The following is a 19,324-nucleotide window of genomic DNA, read 5'->3' on the forward strand; positions in this document are numbered from 1 at the left end:
ACTAGGCCCCATGCCATAAAGGGCCTTGTACAGGGGTGGGTTCTACTTACTTTTACTATCGGTTCGCAACGGGATCGCTTTTGCGCATGCGCAGATCGCCGATGATGACATCCGGGGCGGTGGGCGGGGCCTCCTGCCGGTTTTATTACCGGTTCTTGCCAAACCGGGTCCGAACCGGGGGCAACCCACCACTGGTCCTGTATGTGATAACCACCTTGAATTACTCTTGGAAATTTATTGGTAACCATACAAGCCACGAAGCAGAAGTGTAAGAGGGGTATATTGTGGCATGCTTATAATTTGCAATAATCCAAATGCAAGATGACCATAAATGGGTGCAACTGAAATACAGGTAGTCCTTGATTTATGACTGGTTGCTTTAGCAACCGTTCAAAGTTACAACAAACTCCCAGAAAGTTTCTTATGCCCTGGATTTGAAGTTCCAATGGCCGTGCCCCAGTTAGTCACATGACTACATTTTGAACGCTTGGCAAATGGTACACATTTCGTACCCATTTGCACAGCTGTGATTTTTGTTGACAACTGGCATTCACTTCCAGTTTCTTGAAAAAAAAATCCCATAACGAACAACAGATTCCCTTAATGATCACAGTGTTCACTTAAAAACCACCACAAGATATCTGTAAAATCATGGGACAGTCATGAGACGACCTGTTTAAACCTAATTTATTTTTATTTATTTATTTATTTATTTGATTTGATTTCTATACCGCCCTACTCCCGAAGGACTCAGCCAAACAATAAAACACATACATACAAAATTTAAAAGTAGAATTAAAATCAAATTAAATAGTTTTGGCCCAGACAAATTAAAACCCCAAACTATTTAAAACCAATTTTAAAATTTGAATATATAAAATACTAAAAGATATTAAAAAATTAAAAATCTTTTATAAAAGAGGGAGAAAATTAGGCCAGGCCCGCCTGGTGAAATAATAAGGTCTTTAGAGCGTGGCGGAAGGTGCGCAGATCCGGGATCCTCCGTATCTCCGGGGGGAGCTCGTTCCAGATAGTAGGTGCCCCCACAGAGAAGGCTCTCTCCCTTGGGGCCGCCAGTCGGCATTGTTTGGCCGACGGCACCCGGAGGAGCCCCTCTCTATGGGAGCGTACCGGCCGGTGGGAGGCTATTGGTGGTAGTAGGCGGTCCCGCAAGTACCCAGGTCCTGAGCCATGGACCCTAACTTGTAATCATAACTTACACCAGTAATTGCGCCCTCAATTATGGTCGTAGGTCAAGGACTACGTATATGAGATGTCTATGGAGATTCTCAGTCATCCAGGTCATGGTTTTCCCAAAGGTGTTTTTTCAAGAGGCAACTGGACTTTCTTTGTTTTTCTTTTAAAACATTTCACTTCTCATCCAAGAAGCTTCTTCAGCTCTGACTGGATGGTGGGGAATGGAAGGATTTATGAACTCATTATGATAATAAATCCTTCGATTTCCCACTATCCAGTAAGAGCTGAAGCAGCTTCTTGGATGAGAAGTGAAACATCTTCAAAGAAAAACCAGAAAGTCCAGTTGCCTCTTGAAAAAGCACTACCTATACTAGACGAATTTGTGCAAAACCTTTCCTGGCCACAGCTGCCCTGTGGTGCTGCTGAAGCAGGAGCTAGGAGCCAAAAAGACTCCCAATTTATACACCAATGTATAAGGGGAAAATGCTGCCATTTAGGACTAAAGTTGGAACATCTTCAGACCTGAATGGTCCAAATACAGCCACTTGGCCTTGTCAAAGTTGAGCTTCAGCCTATTCCGACTTCCAACAGCCTTCAGACATCAGGACAAGACCTTGGCAAGAGCAGATGTTTTGAACCAAGGAAGTAATTGATGCTTGAAGACAGTAGGAGGAAGGGGGGAAATGGATCTTACAGGCTTTAATTTGTAATTAGTTAATATTTCAAGAACAACCACACATAATAGAGGGAAATGAAATAGAACCGATGTCATAACAAAATAGGCTAGGTCACTCCCATATATAAATACAAAGATCCTAATTTTCATCTAGTTCCACATTTTCCTAGATCAGGGGTCTGCAACCTTAAACACTCAAAGAGCCATTTGGACCTGTTTCCCACAGAAAAGAAAACACCGGGAGTCACAAAACCCTGACTATTTCTTGAGCGGCCACAAAACTAGCATATATAGTTGGATTAAACATTCTGTTTTCTTCTGAAATTTTCTTTTCTTGGATTTATCCATGGTTGGCCTACCGGGGGTTGAAAAGCTCAATAAATCACGTGCCGGTGGGTGTCACACATTGACGGTTTTGACGCATATTTTGAGTGACAGGGAGCCACAACAGAGGATGAAAGAGCCACATGCGGCTTCAGAGCCACAGGTTGCTGACCCCTGTTCTAGATTATTGCCTTCTAATTCTCCAATTTTTCTCCAGATGAGGTGCCTCTCCCTGTGATGCAAAGCAAAAGGCCTGAGGCAAAAGAGCTCATTTATGAGAGAGAATGACCTTTCTGCTTCAAATTAGTTGCTCAGAATTTGAATTTTCAAGGTTAGACTGATCTCCCTCCTTTATCTAGATTGGCAGGTTTAGATTAGATTAATTCTTTCCGGTCTGGAATTCCCTGACTCTCACACACACACACCCCTCAGTTCCTCAACACTTCTCAATGTTTTCCTTTCCTTTCCTTTCTGTTATGTTCAGAAACCTGCTTCTCTTTTACTGCTCATTTTCAAATTAACCCTCCCGTAATGCTCCTGCCTGAATTTCATTCAGGTAAACCCAAAAGACAATACTTCTTTCCTAAATTGTCAAAATGGAAAGCGCTCCAAAGGGAATTACTCAGGAGGGTGATATTAGCAATTCATAAACATAATTATCTTGCTCTCTGAAGAGATGGGAACTTAACAAACTAATTAAGCAATGCATGATTCACTGCATAGCACCAAAAGGCAGATGACTTGCTCATTGAAACCAATGATACAAGCAAAAATCAGTGATACAAGCAAAAATCAGGCTTGTTAGGAACGGTTGTCTAATAAAACCATACCAAGGTCTCCTCTTATTATAAAATCACCCTGGCTTATGCACAGAAAATGGGTCAAATTCTCTTTAGCACCCTCCCATATTTTCCTCCTGCGCATGCCCAAGATGGCGGATCTTGCCTGAGATGCTCCCAGAGGATGGTGTGATCCTGGCGATTTTCGGAGGTTCCTAGGGCCAGTATGTCCACCCTGGCCCCCAGTCCTAACAAAGGGGTCTTCTTCCCGGCCTATTGAGGGGTTTTTCGCCCTTCGAGGCGAGGAAGAAACAGCCGTTTGAAGGCGCTACAGGGCGACGGCGGTAGCGGCTTGGCTGGCGGCACTTTTCTCTCCCTCTGGCATGGGCCGGTGGCGGCAACTCTGAGTGGCGGCAGCAGCAGCGGTGGTGATACAGCGGCTCCCCTGGATCCCTGGCTTCTCTGGGGCTTTTTAAGGCTCCTGGGGACTCTGGAGTATGGTGGGAGCCCTGGTGGAAGCGGCGTCAGCAATGGCCGCGGGGGTGTTGGTTGCCGCTGGACGATGGTGGAGGCGAGGGGGCGGTAGCCGGCTGCTACCGAGGATGACGGCATGGTGAGAGGCTGCTGGCTTCTATTCTGGAATAGCCTGGACCTGTTAGGGGGCGGCTCATTTTCTGCTGGCCCATTTTCCTGCAGGAATCCAGAGGTCCCGTTTGAGACTGGGGCTGCAGACTGGGGATATGAAATGACCAAGTGCTGGAAGACCCAGGGAGTGGGAGAGGTTGGAGGATGGCCGAGGATTGGCCTTAGGCTGCCTCGGGCCATTCCACCACCACCCCTTTGTTGGCCTGTGCAGGCCTTATCATGGTCACCACCCCAGCCGCCTTCTGCCTTGCAAGCCATCTCCTTCTGTCTCCTTCCGTGTATCATCCACTCCCCCGGGTTTGCTATTCTGCCTTCTGGACTGGCTCTATTCTACCTGTGCCCTTGATTGTGTGGAGAATGGACAGATATGATGTGGGCTCTGAGGGAGTCCGGTTTTCGACTGCTGTTTCCCTACCAGAGAGGACAGACTATCGAATCTCTCCATAGCGAACTCCATCTTGGCTAGCCATCGTGAGAGGATGGCCTGAAGGGGCACCTTCTGAGTTTTGTCGAAATGGCACGAGACTTCTCCCACTGTCGTGAGAGGACAGTGGAGTCCAGTTTTACCCACGTCTTGAGTTTGCTGCCTCTCCGTTTCCAGCATGTCTTAGACTACTCTATGGAACCCTGGCCAGATGACATTTCCACCTTTTCCGGTTTTTTGGATGCACTCGGCCGTCAAACTTCTTGCGCTGCGAGACTCCCCCCTCTTGCAGGTCTGGCCCTCCACGTTATCGAGGGCCTACCTTGATGACGGGCTTTGGAGCCCAGAGAGGTGGCACTCAGCGAAGACGGGGTTGAGAGGTTTTTTACATAAATTTTTAGCTAAACTTTTAAGGGGCTCCAGGGAGGGGGAGGGCCGGATTAGAATTAGGGCTGTGGGGGTGGGGGTTACGGGGTCGAGGAGTGGGTTAGAGCTTATCCAGATGATGTTTTTGCCATCAGTACTGTGGGTGGGAGGGGCAGGCATGGCGGGAGCAGGGGTCCATATCGTGTTGCGGGAGCACGCACTCGCTGTCTTCAAGCGGTGGCGCGCTCCGGCCCCCAATGCTCTACTCATTCCCCAGGTTGCACAGATCCTCAGGACGCGGGCCTTCGGCTGATGTTGTGCAACGCAGGTCTGTTGTAAATAATGGCTCCCTCATCTGTGATCTTGTTCAGGAGGGGGGAGCGGACCTGGCGGGTATTATGGAGACCTGGTTGGGCGGGGAGGTCCCCCTCGTTGAAATGTGCCCACTAAGTTTCTGTGTATTCCATCAGCTGAGGTCACAAGGGAGGGGCGGGGGGTGGCAGTTGTCATTAAAGAAGGTCTTAGGCCAAGGGAGGCCACTGTTCCTCAGACTGCCGGATGTGAGTCCCTCCTTGTGAAGTGGGGTCATGGGGTACAAATGGGTTTGCTGATCACGTACCTGGCTCCCTGCCACGTGGCAGCAGCCCTGCCCGAGCTACTCAACATTATCGCCGTGGTGGCTGTTGACACCCCCAGGTTTATGGTCATGGGGGATTTTAACTTGCCATCCGTGGGTGAGACGTCTGAGGTGGCTCAGGAGTTCATGGCTTCCATGACGGCTATGGACCTGACCCAACTAATTCATGGCCCTACCCACACGGGGGGAAACACGCTGGACTTGGTTTTTGTCTCTGGACAGTGGTTGAGTGATCTCGAGATAGGGGATATAGTCACCCAGCCCTTGTCATGGTCGGATCACTCTCTCCTTCGCCTTGACCTTCGAACTGCTGCACCTCACCGCAGGGAGGCGGAGCTGGTAAGATGTTTCCGCCCCAGGTACCTGATGGAGCCTGACAGGTTCCAGATGGAGCTTGGGCCATTCCCTGAGGCTCTGGCTCACGCCTCGACTGGAGACCTAGTGGCCGCCTGGGACAGGGCAGCCACTGGAGCTTTGGATCGGGTCATGCCTTTGCGGCCTCTGACCCAGCGCTGGTCTCACTTGGCCCCTTGGTTTACTGAGGAGCTGAGGGAGATGAAGCGCCAAAAAAGACACCTGGAGAGCAGTTGGAGGGCCAGTCTTTCTGAATCCGACCGAACACTGGTAAGATCTCATATTAAGAATTACATAGTGGCGATAAAAGCAGCAAAGTGTAATTATTTTGCTGCTCTTATTGCATCATCAGAAAACCGCCCGGCTGCCCTGTTTAGGGTGACCCGCTCCTTGCTCCACCAGGGAGTGCAGGAGGACCCCTTGGAGGGTAGAGCCGAGGACTTTGTACAGTATCTGCATGACAAAATCACTCAGATTCGGGAAGGTCTGGACTCCGACTGGGTAGTTTCAGGGGGGATAACTGAGGCAGGTCTTGAGAATGTTATCTGGGATGAGTTTGATCCTGTGACTCCTGACAATGTGGACAGGATTCTGGGTAGGCTGAACGCAACCACATGTTTATTGGACCCGTGTCCCTCCTGGTTAGTGCTGGCTTCTCGGGAGGTGACGCGAGGCTGGCTCCAGGGGATTATATATGCTTCATTGAGTGAGGGTGACTTCCCCGCCGCCTTGAAAGAGGCGGTGGTGAGGCCTCTCCTCAAGAAGCCTTCCCTGGACCTGGCAGTGTTGTCTAATTATCATCCGGTCTCCAACCTTCGCTTTGTGGCTTCCGCCACGCTCTCAAGACCTTTTTATTCCATCAGGCTGGCCTGGCCTAATTTTTCCCTTTTTTCCCTTTTTAAAACGCAAATTTTAATTCGTTCTTAATTTATTGGGGTGTTTTAAATCTGTCTTCAGCCAAATTGTTTAATTCGGTTTTATTCAGTTTTAAATTTTGTATTTATGTGTTTTCATCCTGTGGCTGTTCACCGCCCTGAGTCCTTCAGGAGTAGGACGGTATATACTGGTAAATCAAATAAACAAACATAAACAAACATATCTTCCTATTAATTTCCAAGAGATTCTCTCCAACCAGCTTGACATTCATGATAGAATGAAGAAAGGGTGGGATTAATCTTTTTATGTATTTATTTATTTTACTATGTCCAATGATTCACTCTATGTAAGAGTGAAATTAACTCCCACACCAACATTTGCCTTGGAAAATTCACTCCCCCTACGTGATGTAGGGAGGGGAGAATAAATATTTACTCCAGTTGGTCCACAGGTTGTTGGCAGAGTTAAAGTTACAATGCTGCGGCAACTTTTTCAAAACAAAACTTAGGCTAGGAGTAGAGGTTAGGGAGAGATGCAGCATCTACCAGTGTAGAAATGAGTTTATTTCTGGCCATTTTTGGCTGGCATAGAGGACAACAGGTGCACTTGTCCAATATGGATTTGCCACATTTAGCCTCTATTTCAGATGAACTAGATACTGCTCATGTTGGAGCTAAAAGTGGACAGCCATGGATTTTTTCCTAGAGCCCATTTTTTATGCCTTTGGAAACAGAGCTTTGGAGGGAGAGAAGGTAACAGGTAATCCTTGATTTACAACAGTTCATTAAGTGACCTTTCGAAATGGCACTGAAAAAAAGTGACTAATGACCATTTTTCACTCTTACAACCATTATAGCATCCCCAGTTTGATCATGTGATCAAAAGTCAGACCCTTAGCAACCGACTCGTATTTATGACGGTTGCAATGTCCTGGGGACATGTGATCACCTTTTGACAAGCAAAGTCCATGGAAAAGTCAGATTCATTTAACAACCGGGTTACTAACTTAACAACTGCAGTGATTCACTTAAGAACTGTGGCAAGAAAGGTTGTAAAATGATGCAAAACTTACTTAACAAATGTCTCACCTAACAATATAAATTTGGGGCTCAATTGTGGTCGTAAGTCCGCTTTGCTTTTTCGGCTGTCACTTTACAGCCAGAGAATGAACAAAATGCATCCCTTTAAAATGGGTGAGATCCTAACAGATTTGATTTGGCCACTTGTGAGTAAGAGAAAAGAAGTGGGGTCCAGCATGCTTTAGATTCTGCCTAATGCTGCTAGCTTGATGCTTATGGGTAAACTTTGTTTACTGATTGCTTCATGCAGCACCATTCAAAGTTATGATAGTGCTGAAAAAATGGCTTTGCAAGGAAGGGATGCATTTGTGACCTTTGCAGCATCTTTCTCTCTCAGTCACATGTTTGCCATTACTGTCAATATGTGTTGTCCTGTGCCTGACCTTTTTTTTGTTGTTGTTCTGTCCCTCCACCTCACAGAGTGGAAAGATTGGAGAGAAAAGGATTACAAGAGAGTAAACAGACACACAATGGAGAATACACATTGAGAGTAATGCAGTAGCACAGCTGTTTGTCTATCATATTTGGGCTTACTCCAGTGGTGGAATTCACCGGTTGTAACAACCGGTTCACTTTGCGTGCCCTCCGGGGCCAGAAATGGGCCCGTTTCCAGACTTCTGGTATTTATGGTAGGCCCATTTTTCGCCCTCCTGGAGGCTCCAGGAAAGCCTCTGGAGCCTGGGGAGGGCGAAAACGGCTTTCCCCAGGCTCCAGAGGCCTTCCGGAGGCTGGAAACAAGCCCACTTCCAGTAGGCCCATTTTTTGCCCTCCCAGAGCCTCCGCGCGCACCCTGCACTTACCTAGCATCCAAAACGGGCCACGTGGAGACTCCTGGGAGGGGCAGGGTGGGATGGGCAGGGTCAGCCAGACCTTGGAACAACCAGTTCGCCGAACCAGATTTAAATTAGCATCCGGTTCGCCCAAATCAGTCTGAACCGGCTGAATCCCACCCCTGGCTTACTCTCTTGTAATCTCTTCCTCGCTGATGAATGTACATTACAATTCTCTTAGTAATTAAGCAAACACTGGGGTAAATGTTCCAAAGGGTGGGTGAAGAAATTAAAATATAATTGTAAACATAGTTGAGCTTATATGATTTTCCAGTTAGCGACCACCCCACTTAGTGATCAAGTTGCCAGTCTCAATTGTGATTGCCAAATAAAAACTACCTGTACTTCAAGTTGAATCCCATGACTTTTTTTTTTAAATCAAAAAGCAAACTGAATGGGTAGCCTATGTAAACACACTTTAATGTTTTCTCTTATATTCTTTCCCAGTGAAAAATCCTCATTCTAATGTTGTAGTCATCCTGGTATGATTATTAGACTTATCGTTAAGTTCACCCTGGCACTGAATCTTAATTTCTGCTGCAGTTGCTTAAAAATATGCACCCCTAACTTTGAAACTTTAAATAGTCAGTAGCCTGATTGCACTTCTGCTGGCAAACTGGGAGTGGTTACTGAAGTACAGTATGTTCTTAATTTAAAAATTCCTAGTTTGCAAGATTTTACATTTGATTTGCCTATGGTTTCATCTAGTTCCATGCAGTTCAACTATTCCATTATTTTTTTTAAAGGGAATAAGAGAAAAGCAGTAAATGAAGCCATTCTACTCAACCCAGGAAAATTTATGAAAGAATGCAACAAGGGGGGCTACATTGGTTCGCAGAGAGTACAGGAAGGAAACTTTTATAGATAGAAGAGAATATTTTTTCCTCAGGTTTGAACTGCGGGGTCCTTAGTGCTCTCTGAGCTTGGTTAGCACTGATGGTGCTGATGTTGTTACCTAGTTTGGTAATGAGATGCCTGCAAGAAAACAACGAAGATCAGAGAGCACCAAGGACCCCAAAGAAAACGTTTAACTAAAGACACAACAAACTTTAACCATCATCATATAGCATTAATGAGCAACATTATAAAAATATCTTGCAGGTACTACAAGGGGCAGCCACTTGTTTTTATGCCTTCATTGGTTTCGACATCATTGCTACTACAGGAGAAGAAGCCAAGAGTCCCAATACATCTATCCCATATGCCATCACTGCTTCCTTGGTCACATGCCTCGTGGCATATGTATCTGTAAGTAATGGATTTCTGGGTGAAATTTCTCAATGGAATTTTCTGCTTTGCAGGAGAGAAAAGGTGCATGTGACAGCTGTTTCCACACACAAAAAACCCTGATTCAAATATTTCTCAGTTCAGCACTGCACTATGAAGTTAATTTTCCCAACCAGGTAACCAGGACACAGTGGGTTACAGCTCCCGCAATTCCCAACTAGCATCACAATAATTTATATCTCCAAGGAAAAAGAAATCGGAATGATTGGCTTTTCTTAAAGTAGTGGACAATCACTTAAACACAAGTGTTGCCGCCAAAAAAAAGCTAATATAATCCTTGGCTGTATAAACAGAGGCATAGAATCAAAATCACGTGAAGTATTAGTACCGCTTTATAAAGCCTTATAAAACCAGCTGGAATTCTGCTGTACGAATATGGGGATAATCCCTTAGAGCTGTGATGGTGAACCTATGGCATGCATGCCACAGGTGGCACACAGCGCCCTCTCTTAGGTCACACGAGCTATCGCCCCAGTTCAGCTCTGCCACGCATGCGCACATGCCTCCCCCCAGCCAGCTGGTTGTCAGGTCTCTGCCATGCATGCTCGGGGGTGGGGCATGTGCGTGGGGGCATGCATGCATGCATGCGCCGGGGCGGAGCACATGTGGGGGACGCATTGCATTTTGGCCGTTCTGGCATGCATGCGAGCATTCGCGCATGCAAGCACACATTTTGGGCACTTGATCCGGAAAAGGTTAGCCATCTCTGCCTTAGAGAGTATTCAACTTCAGTGTGGAACAGCTAGTTTTGACTTTTATGAAAAGACAAAGGAATTTTAACCGATAATTGAATGGGAAATTTAATTATTATTATTATTTTTATTACAGTTTGAGTGACAGGAAGGAGAGAAAGACATTTGTAACATTTTCTGTCTGAGAAAATAAAATAACCTGAAAGATGGGAGGGAGGGAGGGATTTCTTGTCCTATCCAGGCAGTGAAAGATGTTAGTCCAGGCTTGTTAACAAAGAATGAGATATGTTTGCTATTTCTAATTTTGTCTTTGCCTATTCTACATTCACATTCCATTTTACACACACACATTCATTATTCATACAGAAGGCACATACTGCTTGGATTACATATTGTCCCTATTTAAATAATCCTCCCATGCACATCTTTCATGTACTTACAGTTAACTGTTGTTGTAAAATGCTGCCTTATCCAACAACTCCATTTATCCTTTGGCTTTGCATACTGATGTTTTTTTAAAAAAAAAATCTGAGCTATTGGAATATTCATAAACATTCCACAACTTCTCAGTAGCTGAGCCAATGGCAAGACGTGACTCCTTTTCAGTCAATGAAGCCAGAATTTAGTCACCAATAAATTACAGTATAAGGGGAGCTAACATTTGTTGCAGGTTTAAACTTTCTTTTATAGTATGGAATTATCTCCTTTTAAAATTTGCAAAACTAAAAGTTCTGTTTTTTTTATAAAAAAAAGGAAATAGTACTAAAGAGATGTTTAATTTCGTGTAGCAGAGTTTAGCATTTCACTGTTTCCTTATTTTTGTATTTCTTCAGTTTAAAGGGCCATCTGATTTCTAATCCTTCTGGATGGTTCACAGTTTTAAAAAGGTAACAACAATGCAAAAAAAAAAAAAAACCCAAGAAACAAAAACAAGATCAAGCATAGCTCAAAGACAAATATATATAAACAAAGGAAAAACTATCCAACTGACAAGCCCTCTGGAAATACCAATTTCTTGTTGTTCTCAACACACGTTTTGACCATATTAGATTACTTAGCATATTAGCATATTAGATTAGTTAGTATTTTGAAACAATATACTGAAGTTCAGTATTAGTGGAACCCAAATTTGTTTTCATCCATGTCCCTCTCTCTAACTATACGTATGTATTCCTGTTTTTTTTACACTAGGTGAGCATTATCTTAACACTGATGGTGCCATACAATGAAATCGATACGGAATCACCCCTGATGGAAATGTTTGTAGCTCATGGATTTTACACGGCCAAGTTCATAGTTGCTATTGGATCCGTTGCTGGGCTCACTGTGAGCTTGCTGGGCTCTCTCTTCCCAATGCCTCGAATAATTTATGCTATGGCTGGTGATGGACTTCTCTTCAGGTAAGATATTAACATATCCACACAACATTGGCAACCACAATGCAAACAAATATGAATGTCTAAAAGGTAAAAGTTCCCCTCACACATATGTGCTAGTTGTTCCCGACTCTAGGGGGCGGTGCTCATCTCCATTTCAAAGCCAAAGAGCCAGTGCTTTCTAAAGACGTCTCTGTGGTCATGTGGCCGGCATGACTAAACACGAAAGGCGCACAGAACGCTGTGACCTTCCCACCAAAGTGGTCCCTATTTTTCGACTTGCATTTTTTATATGCTTTCGAACTGCTAGGTTGGCACAAGCTGGGACAAGTAATGGGAGCTCACCCAGTTACACGGACTAGGGATTCGAACCCTGAACTGCTGACCTTTCGATCAACAAGCTCAGCGTCTTAGCTACTGAGCCATCGTGTCCCTAAAATGAATGTCTAAAATACTTTAAATCCTGACAAGAGGGTTGAGGTTTTTCTTGTGTAGTTGCTTTCTTCAGTGCTGAGATAACATCTCAAAGCAGTTATGCAGAAAATGTGTGAACTATTTTCAGACAATGGGATGAATGTGACGGCCCCATGGCCTTCCCATATTCTTCTCATCATCTATCAGCTTCAATGGAGAGAGGGTTGTGGTTTGTGTCTAATTCAAATTTCCCATTAAGTTCAAACTAGAAAATTCTAATTTTATTTATCTATTTGGAAAATGTATACTCTATGGCCACCCACTCACCAACAGTGACTCTGGCAGCTTACAAAACTTAATTAAATAATTGAGATAATAAGTCAGGATCTTCTCTAAGTTCTTTGGCTCAAATGTAAGGCAATTCTAGTTTATACTGGGTTCTGCTCACAGAAGAAGTCATATGAGTACAATTCTTATCCATAATTCATCAATCATGAATGAATTCATGGACAATGTTCCATTGTCTGTTGCCATATTCCACAGACACTGTGGTTCAATGAGCATATAACTGAATTTTAACATATTTGGCCTCTATCTAAAATCTAAATAATATAAGAAGCTTGTTTTAGAGTTGAGAGGTTCAGTGAGAAGGGACATGCATCGAATCCAAGTTATGAATATTACTATGCCAAGAGTGTGTGTGGGACATGCAGAGCAAGCCATTTGATGTGGAGAAGCCAACTGAACTGGGCTGTGACTCATTTCAATATCGCTAGGGTCTTTCAGAGGGCAAAAAGCTAAATTAGCAATGCAAAGCATGCTATCTGCAAAACTCAATTCTGAAATCTAAGAAAAAGAAATGACAAGGAAGTTTAGAAGGAATAGCTGGACATCATTCTCTATTTCCCCACTGTCTCATTCTGTTAAATGTTAATGTAGATCTGTATGTAACTTGGGGGATTTGAGTTCTTTTTTCCAACATTTTTCCTTACAGATACTTTCCCTGCCCCATAAGCAAATAGAATAAATAAAGTGAGCTGCACACGGGGATATTGGAGGTGGGATTGACTTTATGCCCTATTCTTCATTGAAAGTTTTAAGGAAGTTTTCAGACTTTCCTCCTGGTGTGTAACATGGTACAGTCTCTTTCTTCATCATGTTGTCCTCCAGACGCATGTAGAATATATCTTATAGAATTCAAAGTCAATATAGCTTTGATCTATTCTGACTGGGAATTTTATAGTCTTATTTCAGGGGTGTCAAACTCGATTTCATTGAGGGTTGCATCGGGGTTATGTTTGACCTTAGGGAGCCAAGTAGGTGTGGCTGGGGTGGGTGTGCCAGGATGGGCATCGCCAGCTTGACATCCTGCAGCAAAAACAGAGCCCTCACGAGCTCCATTTTTGCTTCACTGTTTCCCTGTGGGCCAGATCTAAGCGTCCCGCTGGCTGGATTTGGCCTGTGGGCCGTGAGTTTGACACCCCTGGTCTTTCTCAACACACTTGAAGGACAGTAGATCATGAAATCCTATCCTACCCAACTCTCTTTTCATTGCCTCTCCTTAATATTAAACAGGGAGTTGATGATAAGTAACTTTGCTTCTTTTCTCCCTAGATTCTTGGCCCATGTAAGCTCTTATACTGAGACTCCTGTAGTAGCGTGCATTGTCTCAGGATTTCTAGCAGCGCTTCTCTCCTTGCTAGTGAGCCTGAGGGACCTGATAGAGATGATGTCCATTGGTACTCTGCTTGCCTACACATTGGTCTCCGTGTGTGTCCTACTTCTGCGGTACCAACCGGAGAGCGAAATCGATGGCTTCGTCAAATTCCTTTCTGAAGAGCACACCAAAAAGAAAGAAGGGATTTTAGCTGACTGCGAAAAAGAAGTTTGTTCTCCGGTTAGCGAAGGGGAAGATTTTGCAGGACCCCTCACCAATACCTGTGGTGCAAAGAACCTCCCTTCCTTGGGTGACAATGAGATGCTAATTGGAAAATCAGACAAGCCAACCTACAATGTCAACCATCCCAACTATGGCACAGTTGACATGACCTCAGGAATAGAAGCAGACGAGTCTGAAAATATCTATCTCATCAAGTTGAAGAAATTGATAGGACCACGATATTACACTATGAGAATCCATCTTGGGCTGCCAGGGAAAATGGACAGGCCTACAGCAGCTACAGGCCAGACTGTTACCACCTGTGTACTCTTGCTGTTTGTCCTTATGTTTGTCTTCTGCTCTTTCATTATCTTTGGAGTGGACTATCTTTATGACCAAAGCTGGTGGGCTATTCTTCTGGTGGTCCTCATGGTTCTGCTGATCGTTATGTTGGTTTTTGTTATCCTTCAACAGCCAGAAAACCCCAAAAAACTGCCTTACATGGCTCCCTGCCTGCCTTTTGTTCCTGCGTTTGCTATGCTCGTGAACATCTATCTCATGCTGAAACTTTCAAAGATCACTTGGATACGGTTTGCTGTCTGGTGTTTTGTGGGTACGTCCTGAATTTGAAATGGGAGTAATCAAAGCAGCCTTTCCTAATGCTGGACTGAAACTTTAATTCCTATCTTCTTCAAGGTTTTTCTTTATATCTCAAGTGTTTTTTTTTATTAAGTTATTAGGTATTAAAAAATACAAAAGTAAATAAAAGAGTAATGAGGAGGGAAGGGAAAGCGGAAAGAGAAGTGAGGGAAGGTAGGGAAAAGAAAAGAAAAAAAAAGCAGCATTGACTTCCGACTCTCTCTGTTGCAGTAAAATAAGGCATTAGCATCAAAACACAACTTTTTGTTTTTCCATAATAATATGAACAAGTCATTTCTATAAAGATCTTATCAATCTGATCTATAAAACCCAAAGTCAAAATTACATTCTTTTCCACATCAAGCACGAAGTTCAGAAGCGGTCTCCATGTGGAAACAAAAGGACTTACGTTCTTTTCTATAATCAGAGTAGTCAAGTTTTGCCATTTCAGCCAACTCCATCAAGGTTTTCCTTGATTTGATGGTGCCTTCAGTGTTAGGAGCCGTGATGGCGCAGTGGTTAGAATGCAGTATTGCAGGCTAACTGCCCTCAGCCAGGAGTTCGATCCTAGCTGGCTCAAGGTTGACTCAGCCTTCCATCCTTTCGAGGACCCAGATTGTTGGGGGCAAAATACTGACATTGTAAACCTCCCAGAGAGTGCTATAAAGTATCGTGGGACGATATACCTGTATAAGTCCAAGTGCTATTGATATTACTATTTGGAAGCACCTTGCCTCAAAACCCTAAAAAGCCAACAGTGAAAATGTTCAGGCAATTCTCCCTGGCTTTGCAAATCACAGTTTATAAAGCCATGAAGAAACACCATGTCAGCTGTCCATAATGAGAGCTGCTGTCCATTCTGCATATCTCCAGAGCCTGAGAGAAACCTAGCCTAGAGAAAGGAAATCTCTGAATTGGCTTTTCCAAAATCATTTGACTCAACATCCTGAGGCATACAGTGATTCCAGATATAGGTAATAAAACACAATTTATGACTTAGTCTACGTTGTCTGAATCCCGCTCATTAAGCCCTACTTAAACAATGACATTAATGAATGAATTATGAAATGAAATATAACTTCACTGGGTTGAAAAATAAATTATCTGGGACTATTCAAGACCACATTTACATGATGAACAATTGGAGCCTTAATAAAATGGCCTCTTGTTTAACCACATCCATTATTTACATTTTCACTGCCTATGCAGATCGTTCCTTTGAATGGCTCTTTTTAATCTCTGTTTTTCTATGGCTAATTTTTGAATAATCTAGAGAGAATGGGTAGCCTCTGAAGTTTTAAAAAAAGTTAGTTAGGTGATGCATGTAGCTTGTTTTGATCCATCTTCTTATGAAAAACATACCCTGTTTCCCCCAAAATAAGACATCCTCTGATAACAAGCCCAATCGGCCTTTTGAGCGCATGGCAATAAGGCCAAGCTCTTATTTCAGGGTTCAAAAAAATATAAGACAGGGTCTTATTTTCGGGGAAACACGGTACAAGTGGGAAAGCTTAAAGAAAAGGAAAAATAGTCTGTCCTTCTTCAACATTGTTCTGCTTTTTCAGCCTGGGTGTCTTGTTTTGTAGCTGAACAATGCAATAAATAATACATATTTTGGTGGGGAGAAAGAATTCATTGTGGAAGAAGCAGGAACAACAGAACTGAGCCAATTATATAACTACTGGGCAGTATATATATTCCATACTTGAGTTGTAAATATTATAAAATAAACTATTCAAGTTTATGGCAGTGAAGACAGTGGGCCTCTGTGCGTTGCCTCCTCTAGGCACTTCGTACTCAGGAGATGACCTTGTTCTCTGCCAGGCTATGAGGTAACCCAGTTTGTAGCAGCGAGGCACTTCTTGTTGCCTCAGATACACAACATGCGGTTCAAGTTGCCTAAAGCGACCTCTCGGTATCTGTTGAAGTGTAAAATCTTTTTCCAGGCATTGGGTTGCCCGGAGAGACCGTGGAAGCAAAGCCAAGTGAAGCAATATGACTGCCTTGTCCCAAAGGTGCTTTTCAAAAGGCAAAAGACTTTGTTGTCTTTTTTTTTTCCTTCTTGAAAACATTTCACTTCTTACCCAAGAAGCTTTTTCATTTCAGACTTGAATGGTGGGGAATAGGAGGATTAAATATTCTTTGCAGTCGTCTTGGTAGTTAGCATTCAGAAGGTTGGTTTTTAGCTCTCTGTGGAAGCCACTTGGGGATTTATCTGTACTCTTGGGGCAGGGGTGGGTTCTACTTACCTTTACTACAGGTTTGCAACAGGGCCGTGTGCGCACGCTTGCTTCGCTTGTGCGTGTGTGCGCTCTTCTGTGCATGCGCAGAAGCATTTTGATGATGTCAGGGTCGGTGGGCAGGGCCTCCCACTGGTTTTACTACCGGTTCTATAGAACCAGTGCAACCAGTGAACAGTGGGGGCAACCCACCACTGTTTTGGGGTCACCAGAATCAGAATGGAAATGGGTGTGGAAACATCTTGGGACTGCTGAATGGTTCCACACCCAATGCTTAACACATTGTAAGCTGCCCTGAGTCTCCGGAGAAGGGCGGCATATAAATCAATTTTTTTTAAAAAAAAAAAATGTGCACTCTGATTCAGATGACCTTGAGGGTACAGATAAATCCCCATGTGGCCTCAATGACTTTCAGAAAGCTACCTTTAGAGCTGTGATGGCACACAGCCCTCTCTGCAAGCACACCAGCCATTGCCCCAGCCCATCTCTACCGCATATGCGCGTCCCTCCTGCCGGGCAGCTGATCTTCAGGTTCCTGCCGTGCAGGCGTGGGGGGCAAGGCACATGCGGGAGACATGAATATGCATATGGGGGGCGGGTGTATGCACCGGGGGGGGTACAGGTTGATGCAGGAGGCTTTCCATTTGGCTTCCAGGTTGATGCAGGAGGCTTTCCAGGCCCAAAATGGGATGTAGGGGGCCTTCACGCAGCACCCCCTGTGCCCCATTTTGGGCCTGGAAAGCCTCCTGCATCAACCTGGAAGCCAAAACAAGGAGCGGTGGGACAGGGTGAATGCAAGGGGCAGGGTGCATGCACGGGGGGTACTCACATTGCATTTTGGGGGTTCGGGCACGCACGTGCATTCACGCACGCACAGGCTTTGGGCACTCGGCACCAAAAAGGTTAACCACTGCTTTAGAGTGCTAATGACCAGATGAGGGCAATGAATATAAATCCTTCTATTCCCCACCATTCAGTCAGAACTGAAGAAGCTCCTTGGATGAGAAGCACAATGTTTTCAGGGGGAAAAAACCCAAGAAAGTCTAGTTGCCTTTTGGAAAAGCACCTATGGGACAACCATTACTTGGATGATGGAGAATCTTCATAGACATATGGCTGCCTTGTCTCGCTTTTAGAAGTAGGAGAAGAATCCTGCCTCACAGGTAGTCCACGACTTACTATCACAAATGAGCCCCAAATTTCTGTTGTTGAGACATTTGTTAAATGAGCTTTGCCCCATTTTATAACCTTTCCTGCCACGGTTTTTAAGGGAATCACTGCAGTTGATAAATTAGTCACCCAGTGACTCTGGCCTCCCCATTGACTTTGCTTTTCAGAAGGTCACAAAAAGTGATCACATGACCTTGGGGCACAACAACTCTCAGTTCCTAAGCATCTGAATTTTGATCACATGATCATGGGGATGCTGCAAAGGTCATAACTGTGAAAAATGGTCGTAAGTCACTTTTTTCAGTGCCATTATAACTTTGAACGGTCACTAAATGAACTGTCGTAAGTCGAGGACTACCTGTACTACCTGAAGCAGCTTGGAAGGGTTGTTTCACTTCAAACATTGTCAAAGTGAGATCCTTCCAAAGCTTTGTGTAGTCCTAATGTAGGTCAGCCTTCCTCTTTAGTAAAGGCGGATCAAAAAAGAAGAAAATAAATAAATAAGAACCGTGGGGCACAGTGGTTAGAATGCAGTACTGCAGGCTACTTCTGCTGACTGCTGGCTACCTGCAATTTGGCAGTTCGAATCTCACCAGGCTCAAGGTTGACTCAGCCTTCCATCCTTCCAAGGTCGGTAAAATGAGGACCCAGATTGTTGGGGGCAATATGCTATCTCTGTAAACCGCTTAGAGAGGGCTGTCAAAGCGCTGTGAAGCCGTATAAAAGTCTTAAGTGCTACTGCTATAATACTTTTTGTCTTGCTCCTGGCTTTTGTCAACTCATCACAGTTAAAATAAAACATGGCGGACTTGGTACATGAACATAGTCACTGATGGGCCAAATTCCCTTCTCTTTTCCTTAGGGCTGCTGATTTATTTTGGCTACGGCATATGGAACAGTACGCTGGAAATCACAGCTCGAGAAGAAGCTTTGCACCAAAGCACTTACCAGCGTTACGATGTTGATGTGGATCCATTCTCCATTGAAGAAGGACTTGACTCCGCTGGGAATGAAAAATATCAGGACTGGGATCCTGCTGACGATAAAGGTTTCTCTTACCAGCAGATGGCTGAAGGAAAGGAAAGCAGTCGGACAAGTAGCAAATCAAAGAACAAAGCCAAACACAAACCGAACTCAGATGCATTGATCTCTAATGATGAGTTAGACTACTCACCAGAGTAGTTGCGATAGAAATTCAACCATGTCATTTTATTTTATTTGGTCACTTGGGCTGAAATCCAGGGGGGGGCTGCATTCACACAACAACTGTTCAACCCAGTTACTGGATTCACCCATTTGGGGGACTAATAGTATGAACCATGATGGCCTAACTCAATAAGCATTTCCACAACGTGGCAAGCTTCACGAGTTAGTAGCAAGCTCAACATATTGTGCAAATGCATTTGTTAGGTCTTTAAATGACCCGGTTAAGAGTGTTGT

General features: G+C 44.3%; 1 protein-coding gene across 1 annotated transcript in view; it reads left to right on the forward strand.

The window, feature by feature from the left end:
- Window positions 1–19,066, forward strand: part of SLC7A14 (solute carrier family 7 member 14) — a 38,975-nt gene extending 19,909 nt beyond the window's left edge. The window contains exons 4-7 of the mRNA XM_070945216.1: window positions 9,289–9,435; window positions 11,358–11,566; window positions 13,571–14,448; window positions 18,747–19,066. Of these exons, the coding sequence (XP_070801317.1) occupies window positions 9,289–9,435; window positions 11,358–11,566; window positions 13,571–14,448; window positions 18,747–19,066 (1,554 nt within the window). The remainder of the gene's footprint in view (window positions 1–9,288; window positions 9,436–11,357; window positions 11,567–13,570; window positions 14,449–18,746) is intronic.
- Window positions 19,067–19,324: the final 258 nt, after the last annotated feature.

This window comes from Pituophis catenifer, unplaced genomic scaffold (assembly GCF_029215685.1).
Source record: "Pituophis catenifer annectens isolate HBS135680 unplaced genomic scaffold, rPitCat1.0.hap2 SCAF_6, whole genome shotgun sequence".
Taxonomy (NCBI): Eukaryota; Metazoa; Chordata; class Lepidosauria; order Squamata; family Colubridae; genus Pituophis; species Pituophis catenifer.